We start from the raw sequence: 23352 nt of genomic DNA on the forward strand, positions 1-23352 counted from the left end.
ATGCCAAGTATTTTCATATTATACCCTTTACACTAGCCTGAAAATATGAAAATTTAAAAATAGGGAGAACTTAAGAGAACAAAAAGGAATGAAAAATTAATAGGAAAGGCATTGCCATATTCTTAAAGGTTTTTTAAAATCATTATTAGCTTGCCAAAACAACTTCCAACTTGCTTACTACTTTTGTAGAGATGTGTCAAAATACCAAAAATTTCCTCCTTTTTAAAAAAACTGAATTCTAAAAGAGTTTTTTCTAAAGGCACTGAAGGTTCCAATCTTACTCTTTAATGGCAGGTATCAGTACCTATAAACACCAGAAGATCCTTCTTCTTTTTGGTAGTTACCAATTGTCATACCAAGTGACCTCAGCTCTCAGGGGATCTGAAAGTAGTCATGCATATCCTTTAATGTATCACAATGTCTAAATGAATTTAACTAGTTTTTTGTTTGTTTTTTGAGTCAGGGTCTCACTCTGTAGCCCAGGACAGCATGCAGTGACACAATCCTGGCCCATTGCAAACTTAACCTCCTGGACTCTAGTGATCCTCCCATTGCAGCCTCACGAATGGCTGAGACTACAGGTGTGTGCCACCATGCCTGGCTAGTTTTTTTTTTTTTTTTTTTTTTTCCGTAGAGACTTGGTCTTGCTCTGCTGCCTAGGCTGGTCTGAAATTCCTGGGCCTAAGCAATCCTCCCACCTCGGTCTCCCAAAGTGCTGGGATCACAGGTATGAACCAATGCACCCTAGCTTTAACTAGTGTTTAATTAATAATTATGGTTTGAAATGCACTGTAATAGATTATGTAATATTCTCAAGTATCTCAAGGATGGAGGGTAGACCTACTGGTATGTGACAAAGTAAATTGGAGAGGGCACAAACAGATGCGGACACACATTTATTTTGAAAGATTTAAAATAAAAGATGAAAAGAAATAGAAAGTAGATGATTTCAGATTCTTTCCATACCTTGCAAATAGGACAAGATATAAATCCAAATGTTATCCTTGGGCCAAGCCATCTGTTTTCTAAAACTCGCCGACAGCACTGTAAATGGAATACGTGACTGCAGTCCAGCTGAAAAAGACAAAAGAAGGATATAAGCAAATGTTATAATGATGAAGACATGAGTAACTGGGAGATTATTTAATATAAGGAGCCTCTTAAAGTGAATTAACAGAAAAGTTAAGAAAGTTAGTATGATGAAATTGTAGTATGTCTATTATTTATGGATATTATTAACTATCCCTCAGCTTCTCCCAATTTTTACCATTCATATGTTAATGTCACTTATATAAAATATACCAGGTTAGGGAGACATATAAAATTATTCAATTTTGTATCTCATGGAGAGAAGAGGAAATTACTGATATAAAGATTTAAGGTTTTTTGGGAGAATGTTCATTATCTTGGAATCACAGGATCTGAAAATATATATAAACAGCAGAAAAAAGTTTTAAAAAATTATTCAGTACACAGTAACTAACTGCTAATATGTATAAAGGTATGTATTATTATGCACAGATCAATTATATAATGCTATAAAATACTATTTTGGATTGTGGAAATTAAGAAGACACTAGCTATTGAATAATATAATTATTTTCCTATTTTTCCCCCTTCTGGACATTTTATACATTCTTCTTCTTCTTCTTTTTGAGCCAGACTCTTACTCTGTCACCCAGACTGGAGTGCTGTGGCATGATCACAGCTACCGCAGCCTCAACCTGAGGTGCTCAGGTGATCTTTTGGTCATAGCCTTCCAAGTAGCTGGAAGTACAGATGCGTGCCACCATGCATGGCTAATTTTTTTTCTCTTAACTGTAGAGACCAAGTTTTGCCAAGTTGCCCAAGCTGGTCTTGAACCCCCAGACTTAGGCAATCCACTCATCGCAGCCTCCTGAAGTGCTGGGATTATAGGCGTGAACTACCACACCAGCCCTGCATTCTCTTGATTATATAGGCTCACACAAATCACAAACTAAAGGTGAGCATACAAAAGGGAAGCAGAATACAAAAAGGTAGAATATGTTCCTCATTAACCTGGTAGATATATACACTAAAAAAAATTTTTGCCTAGTGATATAAAAAAGATTTCAATCGTTTTTTTATTTGACAAATATATTTATATTTCTCCATGTTAAAGTCTAGATACATTCAATACTTTAAAGGCAACCTGAATGGCTGGTGCTGCCGAAAGTGCTTCAGTGAAACATATCATGCACATGTCATCAGCATCTTGCTTCAGTGTTGTGGCACTCTTGTCACAGCCGTGTAGACAGGGCAAACAATGCTCTTCATTTTTAACACCTCCACATGGATGGCCACAAGGATGCGTCTTACTACAAGCTATCTTAGCATATTCCTGTTAAATATGAATTATAAGTATTACACTTTCTGGTAATTTTATGAAGTAAAGTTATTTCTATTCTTCATTCGAATGTAATGTAGAATTATTAATAAAGTCTGTTCTTCTTTTAATGTGATTTTAAAAAATTCATCCCATATAAAAGAAATGTTGACAAAAAGTGAATTACAATTTTATATGTGTTATTATGCATAGACACGAAACAAAAAATTCCTGATGTACAATTTCCAATCACCACTCCTCCTTTACCAAAATAGAGATTTTAAAAAATGAACACTGGTACTTTTCAGAATCTGAGTATATCCAATTACTTGCTAAAGGGATTGAACAAAAACATTAAATATGTGTACATATGTTCAGGACTAAAAAATTCTCAGATACTGAAAATTTATTTTGGGAAAATAAGTGAATAAAGTATGCAAGAGGTAAAGGAAATACAATTCTGTTTCTAATACAAAAGTAAACATTAAGTACATGACTGTGGTAATTGATAAACATACAAAAAGAGTCTCTTTTGGGTTTGAGACAAACATATTTATATTTCCCCATGTTAAAGTCTAGATACATTCAGTCCTTTAAAAGCTGAGGCAGCCTGAACGGCTGGTGCTGCCAAAAGTGCTATATATAAAAACTGCAAATATAAAAACGGCAGATATAATAATTGGAGAGCCTTACTGCTCCCATTCTCCAATTTTGAGAAGCATTTAACACTTGACATAGGTAATACACTAATTTAGAAAGCTAGAGGGATGCTGAACTTTAACTCTCACATCCAGTGAAGTCATGTGGGAATACGGGCTTATTGCTCACTGGGATGGCCTAACTATATACTCACCTGGCAATCTGCATCAGAGCAAACACTGCCAACAGCAGACAACTCTGTTCCACTCCTGGAGCCACAGAAACGACATGCTTCTGAGCTACTTGTGGTGGGCTTGCCTAGGTTCAAGCAGAAAATGAAAAATCCTCCTTAAGGATATGTTTTCTACACCTTTTAATATAACTTTTTTTAAAAAAGCAAACTTGGTTCATATCAGTTGCCATCACTGAGAAATCAGCCTGACAGTGTTATAGCTAAAGGTTTGAAACTTGTTCTAATTATAAAGTAAATAGTCACAAAAAGTGAGTTAAAGAACTATCTGAAGCCAAATAAATTCCTGACTTATTTATACTCTTTCAGTAAAAGAAATAGACCAGACTTCTAGTAGAGTTACCCAAACTGAGGAAATGTATCACGTCTCCCAACTTCAAATGTGCAATGCCAGATAAAATATAACAACCAAAAATTAAATGAAAATACACAGAAGATAGGGAAATCTTTAAGTATCTTTATATAACAACAAAATTACAAGACATAGAAAACCTATATCAGAAAGTATGAAATTTGAATTCCTACAGAATTTCTACCCAAAGAACCCTGCAATTTGAAAAGGAATTTAGATATGTTGGAAATAAAGAAAAAAAACCCATAATTCATAAAACAAGGACAGAGTAATAAGAAAAAGAATAGGAAGATTTGAAAATTATAAACTAAGTTCATTTTAAAACACAGATACATAAGTCTAAATACAATTAATAGCTAGCAATACACTGAAATCAGCTATGTTTACAGAAAAATATTTTTTAAAAAGAAGAGTTTATATCACAAATACAGGAGTTGTTAAACACTAGAACATAATAAACAGCACTGAAAAATTATAGGAGGAAAAAAAATCAGCTATGAGGGAAAAAACGGCCATGCTTTTATAGCATGAAAAGCCATTCATATTTACAATTAAATTGATTCAGGTTTATGCCTAACTTCAACAATGAAAGCTTACATCAGTTAGAAAAATGGCAGACTACAGATATGCTGAAAATTGAGAATTTGTAAGACTCAATGTAACTTTAAGCTAGGAACACACAAGATTTACTTTAAAAAAAAGTAAAATGGAAACTGTTTGAGATAAAAGTATGTTAAACATATATAAGTTACTTTTTGTTTAAAGTAATATCTATTCATTTGGGCTATTTCATTACTATCTAATGGAAACAGTACCATTTAAAAAATCTTGAGTAGTACTGGATCTATAAAAACCTCTGAAAATATCATACAATCATACAACCTTTCAGTGAAAAGAGACGGTGATCATCTAGCTCAGCAATTTTCACTGTGAGGCTACAATTAACAGAACCAGAAGGGAATATCAAGAGAAGTGATTTTGATTTTATCTAGGGAGCCCCCATTCATTGCGATGCTTACTTATGGGAATATATCTAGTACCTCTGAAGGTTGTCTGTCACATGCATCTCTGGACAACTGTCTCACTTTATAAATGAAGACAATGAGTCCAAGAGAGGTTCAGTGACTTGCACAAGGTCACACAGCTAGTTAGTGGTAAAGCAGGTTTTCTGACATTTTGTCTAATGCTCTTTCTATCACAGAACACTGTCTACATCTAGTAAATATAATAATATAGACAGCGACCAATGATGTCATAATTGAACATCAGGATGTCACTCAAAATTATTCACATTAAGAGAAGCAACCCCTGGTTTAGTTACAATCAATAGGCATGGTTCAGACTTTAATCCTCTTTTACCCGTGTGTTCTCGGAATTCCACCATTGCCTTCATTGTTTTAGAATCTGCTAATGCCATCAACCAGAACAATTTGGTTCTACCACAACCTTCATGAAGGTCCACCTTTATAGCTTCCTCTTCTTCTTTGAAGACCTATTGTTTCATAAAAGAGGGAAACATATATTTATTTACCACTCTGAAAGAAGTATCAAATTTAATTGTGTATTCAATAATAATAATAATAGCTTTCATTTATGAAGCACCCGAAGAAGTTTCTGTTATTTCTCCACTTTAATCGTTAAAACAGTCCCATTTTTATAACTGTGGAAACCAAGTTATGGAAAGGTTAAACAACTTAATAAATTTATGGTTAATAAAGAAGACAGCTGGGAGCTCAACCAGTCTTAGATTCCAAAGTCCATTTTTTCTCACTACACAAAGCCTCTTTCTCACATTTATTCAAAATTCATTGAATATATTTTATGCTCCAGATATTGTTCTGGGTATAAAGACAGAAATTATCACCTGTCTTTGATGAGTTTTGGTTCGTCGATGAAGATGAAGGAATCTGTCACAGTCAGTACATAAATTTCCACAGACGTTGCATAAAATGATTGCTGCAGTTTCACCATCATCATGGTTATCACACATAGGCTAAAATAAGACATTCCCACATGTTACTAAGACTAATAAGAAAGTCTAGGATATTCAGACAAATTGAATGTATTTTATTTACAATAAAACAGGATATTATTCTGAAATCGATTAATAATTTAGAATCTGAAAAAACAGAATTATCTCAAGTGAACTTAACTATAAAAATCTCTCAAAATCCCAAGTTCAAGAATTAACTTGCTATGCAGTTTCAATGATTAACAAAAATGAACATATATTTTGCTTAGTGACTTAATGAGGAAATATTGTTTTCATCATATTTCCAAACATTCTGCATGTCAAAGGAATGAATAATTTATTTTTGAAATGTTAACATGAACACGAGGATGTTGGAAGGGCCTATCAAAAGTCTTCCCTTCCAGTGTCCCTAAAGATATCCACCAAACCTACTTTAAGGTCACATGTGGCTGCCATGCTGCCTGTGTTCTTTATTTCCTTCCTACCATTAGACTAATTACATTTTAGTACAAAATCTAGACACAGAATCATATTCTGGCTAAAAATAAATTTTGATATGATGTAAACATAATTCAAAGAAGGAGAAAGCTCTTTTATATAATTAAATAAAAGCCTCCAAAGTTTCCAATATACAACTATGAAGAGAAAGTGAAATAGAATTGAAATAGACTTGTAAGATGAACTTGGCCAATAGGAAACAATTTTTCAGGAGTTCCACTGATTGTGTATTTTGACTTACTTTTTTTTTTTTAAAGCTAAGATAAGGCTTACATAAAGAAAACCAATATAAATTCTCATAAACTAATTCTGATCTTACCATTTGTTTTTGTTGTCCATCCTTTCCCATCCATCTGCCTGAGGAGAGACGATCTACATGGTCCTGATCAAGAACACAGAGTGATGCTAGAGCAAGCCAGAGCTGTTGAAAGGAAAGGGTGTTACACAGATTAATTTTTAGGAAAGGCTTATAAAACACGGACTGTCTGACACATTACAACAGCTTGATAAACGCTGGCTGATTTTGAAAATATACTCAGTGGCACTAAAGTTTTCCTGATATGGTACCAGGCATACATGATCACTGCTATATGTGCCATGCATACAATAGGCACTCAAATAAATATGAACAAATGACTGTTTCTCTGATGAACCATCCTGTTTTTTTTCCTTGACATATGAAATTATCCCTTATTGGTCTACTATGTAAACAACAATATTTACTATAGTAATGCCTTCTGCATATTTTTCCATTTAGTATCATCTGCCTGAGGCACTACATTTCAAAGGTGGCAGTACAGTGACTGTTTAACCTTATAGTCCCGGAGTGGGTACATATTAAATCCTTCTAGATAACAACAGTTCCTCAGAAGTCTCTGTTGCCCAAAGGGCTTAGCAATATACTTGTTGCACTTTGTCAGAAACAAAAGTCTAAAAAACTTCAGAAAAATGCCTAAAAAATAGTTTCAAAATTTCTGAGGCTTAAAAGCTAAGTTTCAGTTTTACATAAAATGATATATTCTTCATTAATGAAAAATAGAAAACTACTTAACAGGTTCAACTCTAAAAAGTACATGTGAGTGTCACTGGATAAAGAAAGCAAGAGATGGCAAAATAGGGATGAGAAATAGAATAAAAATAATGCAAGCAAGGAGAAAGGAAGAACCCAAAATGAAAGAAAGGAATGCATGCATGATGTGAAATGGTTACTGTCAAAATACCTGCTTCAGGTGTCACACTCACTAGCTAGATAGCATAAACTGGCTTTTTCTTCCCTAGGGAAATACACGTTATCTTCTTTTTCAGATTTCTGAGGATGAATCTAAGTAATTTTTTTTTACCAGTGTTCACATGTTCCTAATGTTGTCATGCAACCCTAATGACTGCCCTGCTTCAAGGAAATCTTAAATCCCCTCTGAAAGTGTATGGGATATGAAAGCTGGTAGGTTAACATTTACTACAAATCTTTCATCTGAAGAATGCAACTCACTTCCCTAGAGATTCCACCCCACAAAGTCCTGTGCAAGCACTTCTTGCTCTTTAAAAGACCCATAAACTCAGTAAGGAAGCGACAGGGTTCCACATCAGGAACAGCCAGGCCATAAAAAGGAGTATCGGGAGGAGCCTTGTCTTCAAGGGACCCCCAGTCTATCACAACATAAGGCTGACACTAAATTTACTGTGGTGTGCTTCAATGAATAGATAATCAGAAAGACAATACTTAAACACAATGTAATTAAAGCCTTTTCTAACCAGTATAACTCAGCTTCCTAAATAACAAAAACAAGTGATATAGTGAAAAGTAACTATCACCACATTTTATAATTTATAAAAGTCCTTTATATTTTTGCAATACATACAGTATATGACTGAAAAAGGATTAAGTTGATTTAGTGATTGAAATTTGTTCAAATCTACTACTAAAATAGAACACAATGATACACACCAAATTAAAAATAAAAAATAAATAACCTACTCTAGTTGTTGCAATACATCTCACTGGAGACCTAAATTCTTCTTCCATCTTGGTCAAGGCAATGATGGTTTCTGCAATAGCATTTTTTGTCACTCGGGACCAAGCTTCTGACAGATGACCCTATTGAGTAGGGCAAAATATTTTAACAAGTAGTCAGAAATGAGTTATTATAATGCATTCTTTTCTCTTAAATGACATCTCTCACCAAAAGGAAAGACTTAGATTTTTAAACTAAAAATTTAACTTTTAATCTTGATTTTGACGATTTTTTCCAAAGTAAATAAAATTTCAAGTTATCAATACTCTTTTCCTACAGAGTTCAAGAGCATTTCTTCTTGTATCTGAATAAAAGTATAACAGAAATACTAAGGTTATTCATGCTTGAAAAATTCTGTTACGCAACATAAAATATATTTACAGCTAACTGCCTTACACAATTATTACTGGAACAAAACATAAATGAGTTCAAACTACAAAAACTTTTATTTACTATCTTGATTTGTAATGAACAAACACTTAACTATTACAGAATGTAGGTGTTCCTAAACATTACTTCCAAATATTCTTATCCAATGTATTCCTTGAGAAAGCCTATTTGTCACAAAGATTGAGAAAATGTTCATGCTGTTAGGAAAAGTGAAAAACTTCATCTTTTCCCCAGAATTGTCTCCTACTTCTCAAATCTATATGTTGCCAGTCTTTAAGGGGCAATTCCTTCTTTTCCAAAATGCCTTCAATTCACTGTGTCTCTCAGGGACCTATATTCCACAGTATCTTGTCCTTCTCAGCCTGGCCTCCTAGAAATACAATAAAATGTGTGGAAACTGACATTATGGAGCAAGTAATAAGAGACAGGCATTCTGTGAAGTAATTCTCTGTCCTCTACACTCCCAGATCTTCTCCCAAAGTTAGCATCTTAAGATAGTGGTTTGGGGCATTCATAAAGAAGAATAAAGGCTTTAAAAACCACTAGGACTTGAAGAGAATCAGAAATTTCCATTTCTGGGAGTCCTTTTTTTTTCTTTTAGTCTTTTGGACTCAGGTTCTTGCTTATGGTCTGAAAGAGCAAATTTTATTTTATTAAGTTTTAAAGTCTTGGAAGACTTATGTAATAATTCTCAAGTAAATTAATTAAGAAATTTGAAATGAATATAGTTAACATAAATGATGAATTTGTCATTCAATATAAAGACAAATGACATACTAGTTAACACACTAACAACAGTCTTTAAGTAAAGGAAAATTATACTAATGTAATTCTATCAATTTGGCAGAAAAAACTGCTTGTTTTGTCAATCAGATTTCTGCTGCACCTCACTGCTACAGCATCAAGAGAATGGGAACTTACTGCTGCCATATCCTTGATAAGTTTAATGATGATCTCTGAGATCTGGGTAGGAGTTGAACCCTTCATCCACCAATGACTCTCGCCTCGTCGGAGATAACTACAAAGAAAAACCAGTAATTACAAACCAAAAACTATCAGTGGCAGTTGTTATGAATGACGAAGATGAAAGTGTCATTTCAGCCATATAGCATTCTAGATTTTTAAGTGACTGAATCAATTATAACATTTATAAGAAATTTAATCAAAGCGTTATTCAAAATCTCTCTCTTCAATCCTAAGAAAGTAGCTAAACTGATTTATGTTCCCTTTCAAATATTTCTGTTTGTACTAACTTTAGTGTGTGTCATCTAGAAGTATAGTCCATAGACCACACACTATTTGTTTCCAGTGGACATGGAGATAACAAGGAACTTGGGCTAGAATATAAATAAACTACATCAGTAAGCACACTACTATACAGTTCAGCGGACATTTTTTTCCTAGCAAGACTATCTATGTGAAGGAAGTGATAACGCTGATTAATATTCTGGTATAATATTTTTATTGTCATGGATTGGCTCTCAAGTAGCACTGCTCCAGATGTTTCTACTTTTCTACTGTTAAACACAATTATAGAACATCCTTACATATATATCTTTGTCCAAATGTCTGAAAGTTTTACAAGTAGACTCGATAGGTCAAGGGATATGCATATTTAAGATATAGTTAGATATTATCAAACTGACATCCAAAAGTTCTGCAGCAATTTATATTAGATGAAAATGCCTTTTACTCATACTATTGCAAAGGATCAAAGATATTTCACAATTGCTTGAAGCTACATTTCTCTGATTAGCAATTTCATTTGTTTGTTGACATTTTTAACTTTTTTCTGTGAACTGTAGTTCTTGTCATTTATTTTTCAATCCGTTGTTAGGCTTTTTCTCATTGGTTTGTAGCCATTCTTTTACTACTATGACTAATAATTCATTTTCTATTAAATAAGTTCCAATATTTTCTCCAAGTGAGTTGCTTATATTTTAAAACATTTAAATAGTATCATCTATAAAGCAATTTTCATTTTTATATAGCCAAATCTATAGATATTTTCCTATATGAAATTGGGGTCTGTGTTTTAAGAGGTCTTCCCAAATTGAGGATTACAAAAATATTCTTCTATAACTTGGCCTAGTAAAGTTTTAAAAAATATCTATATAAAGCTTTAATTGTTCTTGTTTATTTTATTCCCCTGTGTTTCTTTCTTTTTATGGCAAAAGACATATTTCATAAAACCAAGTTTACTTTTGTGTAAGACGTGCAATAGAGGTCTACAATTTTCTTCAACATGAATAACCAAACATTCTAACATCAGATATTCAGCCTGCTTTCCGTTTCCCACCAACTGCAAATGATACTTTTATTATAAATGACATTCCTTTCATACATGAGTCAGTTATTAATGGATTTTATTTGGTGAGTAAGCCAACAAAATGGAATTTGAAATCATGTTTTAATTCTTTGAACAGTAGCTTGCTCACTCAATTCTGTTTTGTTACTAAAACAGAGGCAATGACCAACCTGGAATTGAAAATCATCGGAAGAGTAACTGTTGTAACTCCTTTGCCCACAGTGGTACCAGCTGTTCCTGTGATGGTGGTTCCTTTGGCTTTTAGCTGTACAGTGAGTGCTTTGGCAATGCATCCTAGAAACATGTCCAAGATACCCAGCTTATTCCAATCTCCCTTCTCTGTTGAGTGAATGATATCACTGATATCAGCTGGGGGGAGGGATTTCACTCCTATGATGCTGGCTAGACGACTAGGGGTCACTTCAGGTAACACTCGTCTTAGTAAAGAGGTCACCTGGTAAGAAAAATAAAATGAAAAAATCTCATTTAAAGATTGATGCTTTTAAGTTTTCTTTTTTGAGACAGAGTATCACTCCCATGCCTAGGCTGGAGTATAGTGGCATGATCACAACTCACTGCAGCCTTCGACTTCTGGGCTTAAGCAATCCTCCTGCCTCAGCCTCCTGAGCAGCTAAGATTAGAGGCGCACATCACCGTGCCCATATAATTTTTTATTTTTATTTTTTTTAAAAGGGGTCTCACTATGTCGCCCAGGCTGGCCTTGAACTCCTGGCCTCAAGTGATCCACCTACCATGGCCTCCCAAAGTACTGAGATTACAAGTGTGAGCCACCATGCCCAGCCTTCATTTTTTAATGCATCTCACTACCATTCTGTAACTTCAAAATCTTAGAGGAAGAAAGAAATATAATTTAAATATCTTTTTTTTTTTTTTTTTTTTTTTGAGTTGGAGTCTCAGTCTGTCGCCCAGACTGGAGTGCAGTGGCTGCTCCCGGCCACCGCAGCCTCGACCTGCTGGGCTCCGGCGATCCTTCCACCTCAGCCTTCCGAGTAGCCGGAATTACAGGAATGCGCTATCACGCCCAGTTGATTTTTTGATTTATTGTAGAGATGAGGTCTCGCTGCCCAGGCGGGTCTCGAACCTGCGGGCTCAGGCAATTCACTCACCTCAGCCTCCCAAAGGCGCGGGATTACAGGCTGAGCCACCGAACCCGGCTTAAATATCATTTTTACTTTTTAGAAAGAAAGAGATATGATATAAACACTGCTTTAAATGTCTGGAGTGGCAATTGTCAACCAGGTCAGTAAGAAAAACAATAAAACATATGCCTTTTACTTTTGGTCAGGACTAAATAACATTATATATTCCATGGTAATAAGGTAATAAGTAGCCAGAATACTCTTTATCACAATGCCTTGGTAAAATGGATCATATTTTCTCTTCTAGACTCTCATTATAAAAAGTCGAAAATAAAAAACCTGGAGTTTAAATACGGGCCCTAAACAAAACATAAAAAACTACACCTAAGGCTCTCAGTAAGTCTCTTTGCACTGCAAGTTTTAACAGTGCTTTAAGTAACAAAAGAAGTGGAAAGGCAGTAGTAAATCAGGCACCTGTCTCTGGACTCTGGGAGAGGCTGTGTGAAGCAGGGAAAAGAGATCCTGAAGCAAAGTTAGCTGCTGAGCCAGATACTGCCGGCCGACATTGGAGCCGCTCAGGGCTAACACCATGGACAGCAACTCGAAGCAGTAGGCATCAGAGGAGGCATCTTCATCATTTGGCTGAGAATTGGCATTTTCTTTGCTTGATATGGCATGTTCCCATTCTTCACGGACTCTGGTAGCTTCCATGCGAATAGCTTGGACAATATGTGCACATACCTATTTAAAGGAAACAGAAAATAAAAAAATATATTGTAATTTTGATTTCCTACTCCTACTAGAACAAACAAAAAACAAGGTAAGAATATAAGTTGATGTTCAGTTTAATACTCTTCCTCCCAGGTAATTCTCCATCATACCATTATTTTAACTCATTTTAAAAAACAGTTCTATAAAACTAGGGGAGCCATGATAAAAACCTGAATATCCAAATCAACTACTATGTAGAAACTGATTATATACAAGTCACTAATGCCTCTGCCTATGGCTGATCACATCAAACAAAAACCAATCATTGTATTTTATCACTTATAAAACACAGTTTTTCATATTTTAACATTCTATTCATGAGGCACTTTATAATTTATGAGAGTGATATATACAATAACAGTACATTTTACAACTGAAAGCATCTAAGATTCAACTAAACACTGTTACACAAAGCATGAATTAATTCATATTATTAATTATTTAAAAAAAGATTTACTAGTGTTGAAAGTTAGATTAAAAAGCTAATTCAAATCAATACTTTATTTGAATTTTGAAGTGCTATTATTATGTTATCTAGTACCTTATTACATGAACAATCTAGTGCTACTCCCTGACTCAGTTATATTTAAAATGTTAACTCTAGTTCAGTAAGTACTATTAATTGCTCAACAAATAAGCAAAAAAAAAAAAAAAAAAAAAGAAAAATCAGGAAGGGGTGTTAGGATATGGGAGGGAAAGATAAGGAACACAGGAAATACAAATGAAATCTGATACTCTAATGTAGCTGGATATTTGGCACCAAAATAAAACAGTCAACCTATAACAAAGGGCAGCAAGGTAATAAAGTTAACATTCATAAAACAATATTTAAAATTATGCAAGCATATACTCATTCTTCTTTTAAAAAATGGCAGATTCTACAGGACCTATGAAAGAACTAGCATGAAAAAGCCTCCATAAATTCTAGAAAATACTTTGTATCCTAAAAACAAATAAAACTGATGAAGACAATGAGATGGCTATTAACCAACCTGTTTTTGTAAGTTAGTCAATTTACTCCTGCTGAATATGATTCCAACCATATGTTCTTTCAGGTCTGCATCTGATGTTGCCTTTACATAGAAAAGAAAAAAAAAAGTAATCTCTTTAAATAAAATTTGTAAATTTGACATTGCAAAGTATCCTGAGAAACAACTTTAGATATTTTTAAGGTGAATTTATTTTAAATTGAGGCTTATAATACTAAGACAAGGGATAAAGTTTGAATAAATCACTACTGGCCAAAGTGAATAAAAAGAACAAAAGTTCAGAACTTAAGGAATTCAGAGAAGTATATTATCTTTTCATACATTTCTTTAATGTAGTCAACTAAGCCACTCGATTAAATAGATTTCTAAATTGTGAACATTGTCAGTTCACATCACATTCAATTATTTGAAGTGTAATCCAGGAAAATATCATTTGATTAGAAGGAAAGTAGCCTAACAAAAACTAAGCTATTTGAATACCAATAGTCATCAGATAAATGTATCATAACAAGAAAAATAAAGTTTTACGGTACTTATTATGTACATGGCACTCTTCTAAGTGACAGATACACACACACAAACACACACACACACACACACACACAATCCTATAAGGCAAACTCTAATGTTCTATTTTACATTAAGAAAACTGAGGCAAGTCACTCTTTTGTTTAAGAATAAAAAATGGTTCTTGGTTTCACATTTCTTAGGATAGAGAGCCACAAGAGAATGTCCCTCTCACCCTAACAATGAGGAAAAAAGCTGATAATCTACAAGGTCATAACTGTTTTAGAGCCCAGCAGAATTGAAATCAGCCACCAGACAAACTGAATTCCAGAAAACTCCAGATAGTTAGACACTCCAAAACTTCTCCAAAACAAACAAATGAGCAAAAAACCAGTAAGGCTCTTGAAGACTCAAATACCATTGTAAGCCATTTTGAACTAACTGATAGTTATGGAACACCTCGCAGAACAACAGCAGAGTTATTAAAAGCCAGAATCCAAATCTTCATAATGTTAAAAGAACTGAAACTACCCAAAGCATATTGCTCGATCATGACGGAATTAAACTGGAAATTAATAACAGAATATTACCTTACCAGGAAAATCCCTAAATATATGGAAATTAAATAAGATGCTTTTAATTACTCAGAGGTCAAAGAAGAAATTGCAATAGGAATAAAAAATATTTTGAACTGAATGAAAATGTAAATACAATACACCAAAATTTGTGATACAGCTAAAACAGTGCATTGAAGAAAATAACAGCAGTAAGTACTTACATGAGAAAAGAAAGATCTCAAGTCTAGGATCTAATCTTACACATTTAAAAACCAGAAAAAAAAAGGAACAACTCAAATGTAAAGCAAACAGATGGAAACAAATGAACACATGACCTGAAACAATTAAAATAAACAAAAAATTGAGGAAAACCAATAAAACAAAAAGGTGGTTCTTTGAAAATATCAACTTGATGAACCTTACCCAAAGAGCTAAAAAAATAGAAGACACAAATTATCAACATAAGGAATAAAAGGAGAGAAATCAATACAGCTTCTACAGATATTAAAAGGAAAATAAAAGTATATTATAATAAATTCTGCAACTTAGATAAAATGGTCAAATTTCTTGAATGTCAGAACTATCAACGCTCACTCTAGAAGAAACAAATAACTGAAATAGTTCTGCGTCTATTAAAGACAGTAAATTTGTAGAATAGAGCCTTTTTGTTGCTGTTTAAATACTAGGCAGATTATACATGATTCTCTTTTAGATAGTTCTTTCATCCTATTTTTGTTTACTTTTTTCATTTATTTAAGCTTTTTAAAAATAACTTTACTGAGATATAGTTCACATACCATACTGTATACTTATTTAAAGTGTACAATTCAAGGTTTTTAGTATATTCACAGATATTCACAACTATCACGACAACCAATTTTAGAGCATTTTATCATTCTCAAAACAGCACTATATTATGTAGCTATCATTCCATTTATTTCATCTTTTTTTATTAAAGTAAGAAAAATAAACTGCATATAAGGTAATATCACATATCAATGAAAATATATAGCCAAGTATGGATTATTTTACTGAATAAAATAAAATGAAAAAAGGGACATATAGGACATATATATAAGCATATCCATTCTGATTGTCAGCAAACTAGGAATAGAAGGAAACATCCTTAATCTCATTAAAATAATTCAAAAAAATATTTAGTTAATATCACATTTAACAGTAGAAGCATGAATGTTTTCTTTTTAAAATCCAAAACAAGGCAAAGCTATCTGTTCTTACTACTTCTACTCAACATGATATTTAAGAACTGAACCAGAGCAATAACACAATAACACGAGAAGCTGGAGGAAGATGGTGGCGGAGCCAGTCAGACTATGCAACTCCCAGTGTGAGTGAGTGTATGGAAAATTTTGTGTATGTGTCGGTGAGTAAGTGGGCATGTGACAGCTGACTAAGGGTTCAGGAGCAAGTGACCAGGGATCTCCTGGTGAAGAAGCTGGTGCTGCAGCTGCTCAGTTTGGACCCTAGAAATTCCTGGGATGCAAAAGCTGAGTGTCATTTTTTTCTTCTTTTTTAAATCAACAAAACCCTTCCTAGGAAGAAGCTGTTGGGAGAGACTGATTAAGTGGTGGCTCGTGAGCAAGTGGCCAGGGCTCTCCTGGTGAAGCAGCTGGTATTGCAGCTGCTCTGCTTAGTGCCTAGTGCTTCCCAGGTCGCAGAAGCTGAACGTCATTTTTTTTTTTTAACTTACAAAAGTATTCCTGGGAAGAAGCTACAGGAAGACACTACTGACTCCAGGCTCTGCTCCACCACTGCAGCAGGAGAGACAGCTGGATCCAGGTTCTGCTTCACCACTTCACCACCTGGCCAGACACTGGAAGCGAGGGCTGTGGAAGAAGCCCAGAGGCAGAGCCCCACTGAAGAAGGCAAAAGAATACCCTGCCACCATCTTGAAAAGGGGGCAGAAAAGTGCTCCGGCTTGCTCATAATGGAGCAACAGACTTGATCTCTGTGACTGGTGGATCAACTACTCAGGGGTTGATTGTGACCCAGAGGGAATATCCTGAAAGCACAAACTATGGAGGGACAAGTGCTGAGTCTCCAGCGCCCCACCTCCTACCCTGATTCAGCCACGGGACAAAGGGTGTGGCCAGAAAAGAAACGAGGAAGAGCTCTAAGGACATCAGTGTCCTGTTACAAAAATAGAACAAATCCAGAGCCCTGATCCGGGAAGAACAGAGGGCTGAGCAAATATCAGAAATGAAAGCCTCTCCCACTGCCAATGAATAATGAAACTAAAGATAAAAGAGAGAGAGATCTGTCACAAATGAGGAAAACCTAACAGAAGACCATACGTAATTTCCAGTATAAAAAAAAAGAAAATGCCTGAAAAATTAGACTTCAGAGTTCAAACAATGGAAGTCACCAATGATTGACCCCAGAATATGACACAGATTAGGGAATGCATGGAAAGAGTGCATAAGACTAAAGAAAGACAAGACACAACACTGAAAGACAGAGACTTTGGCCATAAAAAATTTCATCCAGGAAATAAATAAGATGACAAGCATGGAAAACAGAATAATCAAGCAGAAGAAAGAATCTCAGAACTTGAAGACTAGAATATGGAATTAACCCAATCTGTAAAAAACATAGAAAGAAAATTCAGAAAGAAAGGAAAAAGCCTATAAGAGATGTACAATTATGTCAAGAGGCCAAACCTATGCCAGATTGGTATCCCAGAGGAAGGGAAATGGAGAACACCCTGGAGCAAGTATTCCACGAGGTAATCCAAGAAAACTTTCCCCATCTCACCAGAGATACAGAGATACAGAGAACCACTTGCAAGACATCAAGAGATACAGAGAACCACTTGCAAGACATCAAGAGATACAGAGAACCATTTGCAAGACATCAAATGAGAAGACCAACCCCTAGACACAGAGTAATTCGCCTTCACAAAGTAGGCACAAAAGAAAAAATCCTACAGGCAGCAAGAGGGAAAGGTCAGACTACCTACCAGAGAAAACCAATCAGAATACAGCAGAACTATGGGCAGAAACACTACAAGCAAGAAGGAACTGGAGCCCTATATTCAAAGTCCTCAAATATAAACAATTTCAACCAAGAATTTCCTACCCAGTCAAACTCAGCTTCATCAGTGATGGAGAATTAAAATCCTTCCCAAACCGAGCTTGGTGGCTCAGCTTGTAATCCCGCGCCTTTGGGAGGCTGAGGTGAGTGGATTGCCTAAGCCCATGGGTTCGAGACCCGCTTGGGCAGCGAGACCTCATCTCTACAATAAATAAAAAAAAATCAGCCGGGCGTGGTAGCGCATGCCTGTAATTCCGGCTACTCGGAAGGCTGAGGCGGAAGGATCGCCGGAGCCCAGCAGGTCAAAGCTGTGGTGGCCGGGAGCGGCCACTGCACTCCAGTCTGGGTGACAGAGTAAGACTCCAACTAAATAAATAAATAAATAAATAAAATCCTTCCCAGACATCCAATCCCTAAGAGATTATGCAGCTTCCAGACCAGCTCTATAGGAGATGCTTAAAAAGGTATTAAGCACAGAAGACAGAAGAAAAAGATTGACCACACACCTCCCAAGAGAACAGCAGAACACAGAATCAACAGAGAATATATCACGACAGCAAACTTGAAAACACAAACATACATCATCCCCAAAGATAAAAGAAAACAAAGAAAAAACTTTATATGAACCTCAGGATGGGGATAAACGAACACATTTCAATAATCAGCCTGAATGTGAATGCACTAAATGCACCAAAGAAAAGACACAGAATGGCAAAGTGGATGTAAAACCGTGGCCCAATTATTTGCTGCATCCAGGAAACTCATCTCACCATGTACACAGACTCAAAGTCAAAGGATGTAAAACAAGTTTCCAGACAAATGGATCACAAAAGAAGGCAGGAGTTGCGATCTTAACATCAGACAAAACAATCTGTACATTATCAAAAATTAAAAAAGAAGCAAAAAGATACTACATAATGATAAAAGGTTCAATCCATCAACAAAAAATATCCATCCTAAACATATATGCACCCCACACAGGAGCACCAGCATTTATAAAGCAACTACTAAGTAAACTGAAATAATGCCCCAATAACAACCCTAGATAGATCATTGAGGCAAAAAAATCAACAAAGAGATCCAGAACCTCAACTTGACACTCGATCAAATGAACGTAATAGATACCTACAGAATATTCTACCCAACAACTACAGAATATACATTCAACTCAACACTACATGGAATGTACTCCAAGATTGATCATATCCTCAGCCATAAATCAAGCATAAAGAAATTCCATAATGTTGAACTATTGCCATGCACCTTCTCAGACCACAGTAGAATAACAATAAGTATCAACACCAACAGAATTTCCCCAAACCCACAAAAACATGAATACTAAATAGCATGATGCTGAACAACTACTGGGTCAACATCAAAATCAAAACAGAAATTAAAAGATTGCTGGAAACAAATGAAAATGAAGAAACATCTTATCAAAACCTCTGGGACGCTATGAAATCAGTTCTAAGAGGGGACTTTATATCTCTACAAATACACATCAAGAAAATAGAAAAAATCAAAGGTTAACAGCCTAATACATCACCTAAGGGAGTTGGAAAGACACAACCAACAAAACCCTAACTTTAGTAGAAGAATCCAGATCACCAAAGTAAATGCCCAAATATGGAACATAGAAGACAAAAATATCAAAGAAAAAAAATCAACAAAACAAAAAGCTGGTTCTTGGAAAGAATTAACAAGATTGATGGGCTCCTAGCCAGAATGACCATGAAAAAGATAGAAAAAGCCCAAATAAACATATTCAGAAATAGAAAAGATAAAATTACAACTGACTCAGAAGAAATTCAAAAGATTATCAGAGATTACTACGCACACCTGTATAGAAACAAACTTAATAACCTAAATGAAATGGAGAACTTTATAACATCACACAACCTCCCAGGGTTAAAACACGAAGACATTGAGATTCTAAAAAGACCAATAACAACCCAGGAAATTGACTCTGTCATAAGAAAACTACCAAAAAAAAAAAAAAGCCCTGGACCAGATGGTTTCCAGGAGAATTCTACAAAATGTACAAGGAGGAGCTGATACCAGTCCTACTGAAAGTATACCAGGCAAGTGAGAAAGATGGAATTCTCCCTAAATAATTTTACGAAGTTAACATCACACTGATACCCAAACTGAGTAAAGATCCAACAAAAAAAGAGAACTACAGGCCAATATTCCTAATGAATACAGATGCAAAAATTCTCAATAAGAATCTAGCAAATCGGCTCTAACGACACATCTCAAAAATCATCCACCATGACCAAGTAGGATTCATGGATGCAGGGCTGGTTCAACAGCTGCAAGACCATAAAGGTAATTAAATACATAAACAGATGTAAAAACAAGAACCACAGGATTATATTGTTAGATGCAGAAAAAGCTTTTGATAAAATTCAGCATCCCTTCTTGATAAAAACCCTCAAACACCTAGGTATAGAAGGAACATACCTAAAAATAGTAAGTGCCATCTACGATAAACCCACAGCCCGCATGTTGCTAAACAGATAGAAACTAGAAATATTTCCCCTGAAAACTGGAACAAGACAAGGCTGCCCACTCTCACCTCTCTTGTCCAACACACTGAAAGTCCTAGCTAGAGCAATTAAATGAGAGAAGGAAATCAGTAGTTTCCAAATAGGAAAAGAGGAAGTCAAGTTATCCTTCTTTGTTGATGATATGATCCTATACCTCGAAAATCCAAGAGAATCTGTAAAAAACTGCTTGCATTGATAAAGGACTTTGGCAAAGTCTCGGGGTACAAATAAATGTCCATAATAACACAAGAAAAGAAATTTAAAGTATATCGACTGTAAAGGAAAAAGTAAAACCAGCTTTTTTTGGCATAGAACATGACTATCTATGAAGAAAATCCCAGAGATTTCTACAAAAAGCTACTAAAAAATCTACAAAAAGCTTCTAAAACTTATCAGTGCATTTAAGATTCCAGGATAGAAGTTCAATACACAAATTCAATTTTTTTGGTACTAGAATTGGTCAATTGGAAAGTGAAATAAAAATGCCATTTATAATAGCCTTCTATCCATGAAAGAAATTAAAGAAGACCTACATAAACAAAGAGATATATCATGTTCATAGAGAGGAAGACTCAACATTATTGAGATGTCAATTCTAATTTATCAATTTGGTGCAATCCCAATAAACATTCTAGCAGGGTTTTTTTTTTAAAAAAAGAAATTGATATGCTGATTTTAAGATTTATATGAAAATGTAAATGATCTAGAATAGCAAAATAACTTTGAAAAAGAACAAAGTTGTAACCTGCTATCAAAGCTACAGTAAAAGACAAAGACAGTTTGATGTTGGTATTAGAATACACATATGGATCAATGGAGCAGAAAAGTCCAAAAATAAACCTATGCATTTATGGTGAATTAATAGAAAAGGGTAGTCTTTAACAAATGGTACTATAACATCCATGTACAAAAATATGAAACTCAATCCTAACCTCATTGTACATAAAAATTAACTTAAAATGAATATAGTTCCAAACAAAAGAATTAACATTATCACATTTCTTTTTTTTTTTTTGAGTTGGAGTCTCACTCTGTCACTCAGACTGGAGTGCAGTGGTCACTCCTGGCCATTGCAGCCTCGACCCACTGGCTTCGGCGATCCTTCCGCCTCAGTCTTCTGAGTAGCCGGAATTATAGGTACGCGCTACCATGGCTGGCTGACTTTTTAAAAAATTTATTGTAGAGATGAGGTCTTGCCAAGTTGCCCAGGCGGGTCTCGAATCCGTGGGCTCAGGCAATCCACTCACCTCAGCCTCCCAAAGCGTGGGATTACAGACTGAGCCACCGAGCCTGGCACATTATCACATTTCTTTTTTTTTTTTCTTCTTTTTCTTTTAGTCAGAGTCTCACTCTGTTGCCCAGGCTGGAATGCAGTGGCATACTCACGGCCACTGCATCCTTGACCTGCTGGGCTCAGGTGATCCTTTCACTTCAGCCTTCAAAGTAGCTGAAACCACAGGTGTAAGTCACCATGCCCAGCTAAGTTTTTGATTTATTGTAGAGATGAGGTCTCACCAAGCTGCCCAGGCTGGTCTCTAACCACAGGACTCAGGTAATCCTCTCACCTCTGTCTCCCAATGTGCTGGGATTACAGGCATGAGCCACTGTGCCTGCTAAATTATAACATTTCTAAAAGAGAAGAAAATCTTTGTAATCTTGGGTTTGACGCAAAACACAAAAATCATGAATCATGTAAAAAAAAAAAAAACCCAAACTGGACTTCATCAAAATTGGAAACTTCTCTCTGAAAGAAAAGAAATCGACTGGGAGAAAATATTTGAAAACACATATTTGGTAAAGAAGTTGCTAATGTATGCAAATGTTCACAGCAGCTTTATTAATAATAGTCAAATAGAGGAAACAACCCAAATAGCCATCAAAAAGTGGAAGAATAAGCAAATTATGGTAAATCCATAATGGGATACTTCTCAGAAATCCAAAGAACGAACCACAGATACAGGCCACAACATGGATGAATCTCAAAAGCATTACACTAACTGTAAAAGAAGCAAGACAAAAAGGCTGTACTCCGTGTGGTTCCATTTAATGATACCCAGGAAAAGGTAACTATTTTACTGGTTTACTGGTTGTCCGGTTTTAAGGGAGAGGTGGGGGGACTGTCTGCAAAGGAAAATGAGGGAGATTCTGGGAGTCATGTATTTTAAAACTTGAGTGTGATGACTTCACTAGTGTATAGATGAGTAAAAACTCATATAAACAATACAGTTCAAAAGGAGGAATTTTTGGTATGTAAATTATACTTCAATAATCTGACTTTAAAAAATGATTCTCTTAATTGCCACTTTCTTTTATCCCACAAGCATCCAATGGCTAGCATATCTTTTCCCTTTCAACTTTAACTCATCAACATATACTCTCATACTGTTAGGCCAGCCTTTCCAATGAGTCCTTGCTCCCACCCTCTCTATAAATCTAACACTTATCCATTCCCTCTCTTTCAGATCTAACTTAACTCCAACATACCCCAGAAAGACTTCTCTGATCACTCTAGGACACAATAATCTCGACATACTATATGAACTCCTACGCCATGTTCAATTTTTTTTTACACATTTAAGAATTCACTTATATACTATATTGTATTCTTGCGGATTTCTTTTCAGGAAGGTGGAGGTGAGGGTTCATATCCAAGAACAGAACACGTCTTTCTGAGGACCTGGCATTCTCAGATTTTTGCACAGAATTGTCTTTTACTAAAATTCAATTGATTTTATGAGTAGTTACATTGTCATGTGCTCATTCAAATGATATCTCCCAGAGATACTGAAAGGAACTACCAGGGTTTATGAAATATATTTTTCACAGAACTCAAAACAAACAAAAAAAAGGTGATGATTTAGATACTATTGTATTAGAAGGCACAGGGCTAGACTGGATAAATCCTTGAACTTTATCTGTCAAAGGGCTTCCAACGTGATTATTTGTGATAGTTAAGACACTACAATATTGAGACTAGTCAAGGTTGACTTCTCTTTTTGGGAATGGATGAAGTCTTCTTCTTAGGTAGTGTTTTAATAGGACCAAACAAGTAAAGCA

General features: G+C 35.2%; 1 protein-coding gene across 2 annotated transcripts in view; it reads right to left on the reverse strand.

The window, feature by feature from the left end:
* The window catches only part of MYCBP2 (MYC binding protein 2, E3 ubiquitin protein ligase), a 183012-nt gene that overhangs the window by 11410 nt on the left and 148250 nt on the right, over positions 1 to 23352 (reverse strand). For both annotated transcript variants that reach the window (XM_021709917.1, XM_021709915.1), the window contains 11 exons: positions 13632 to 13712; positions 12343 to 12609; positions 10939 to 11222; positions 9382 to 9478; positions 8034 to 8153; positions 6378 to 6479; positions 5453 to 5581; positions 4948 to 5080; positions 3201 to 3304; positions 2174 to 2362; positions 967 to 1074 (listed from right to left, as the gene is read on the reverse strand). In XM_021709917.1, coding sequence (XP_021565592.1) covers positions 967 to 1074; positions 2174 to 2362; positions 3201 to 3304; positions 4948 to 5080; positions 5453 to 5581; positions 6378 to 6479; positions 8034 to 8153; positions 9382 to 9478; positions 10939 to 11222; positions 12343 to 12609; positions 13632 to 13712 — 1614 coding nt within the window. The remainder of the gene's footprint in view (positions 1 to 966; positions 1075 to 2173; positions 2363 to 3200; positions 3305 to 4947; positions 5081 to 5452; positions 5582 to 6377; positions 6480 to 8033; positions 8154 to 9381; positions 9479 to 10938; positions 11223 to 12342; positions 12610 to 13631; positions 13713 to 23352) is intronic.

This window comes from Carlito syrichta, unplaced genomic scaffold (genome assembly GCF_000164805.1).
Source record: "Carlito syrichta isolate Samal-C Ts95f unplaced genomic scaffold, Tarsius_syrichta-2.0.1 Scaffold287711, whole genome shotgun sequence".
In the NCBI taxonomy this organism is placed as follows: Eukaryota; Metazoa; Chordata; class Mammalia; order Primates; family Tarsiidae; genus Carlito; species Carlito syrichta.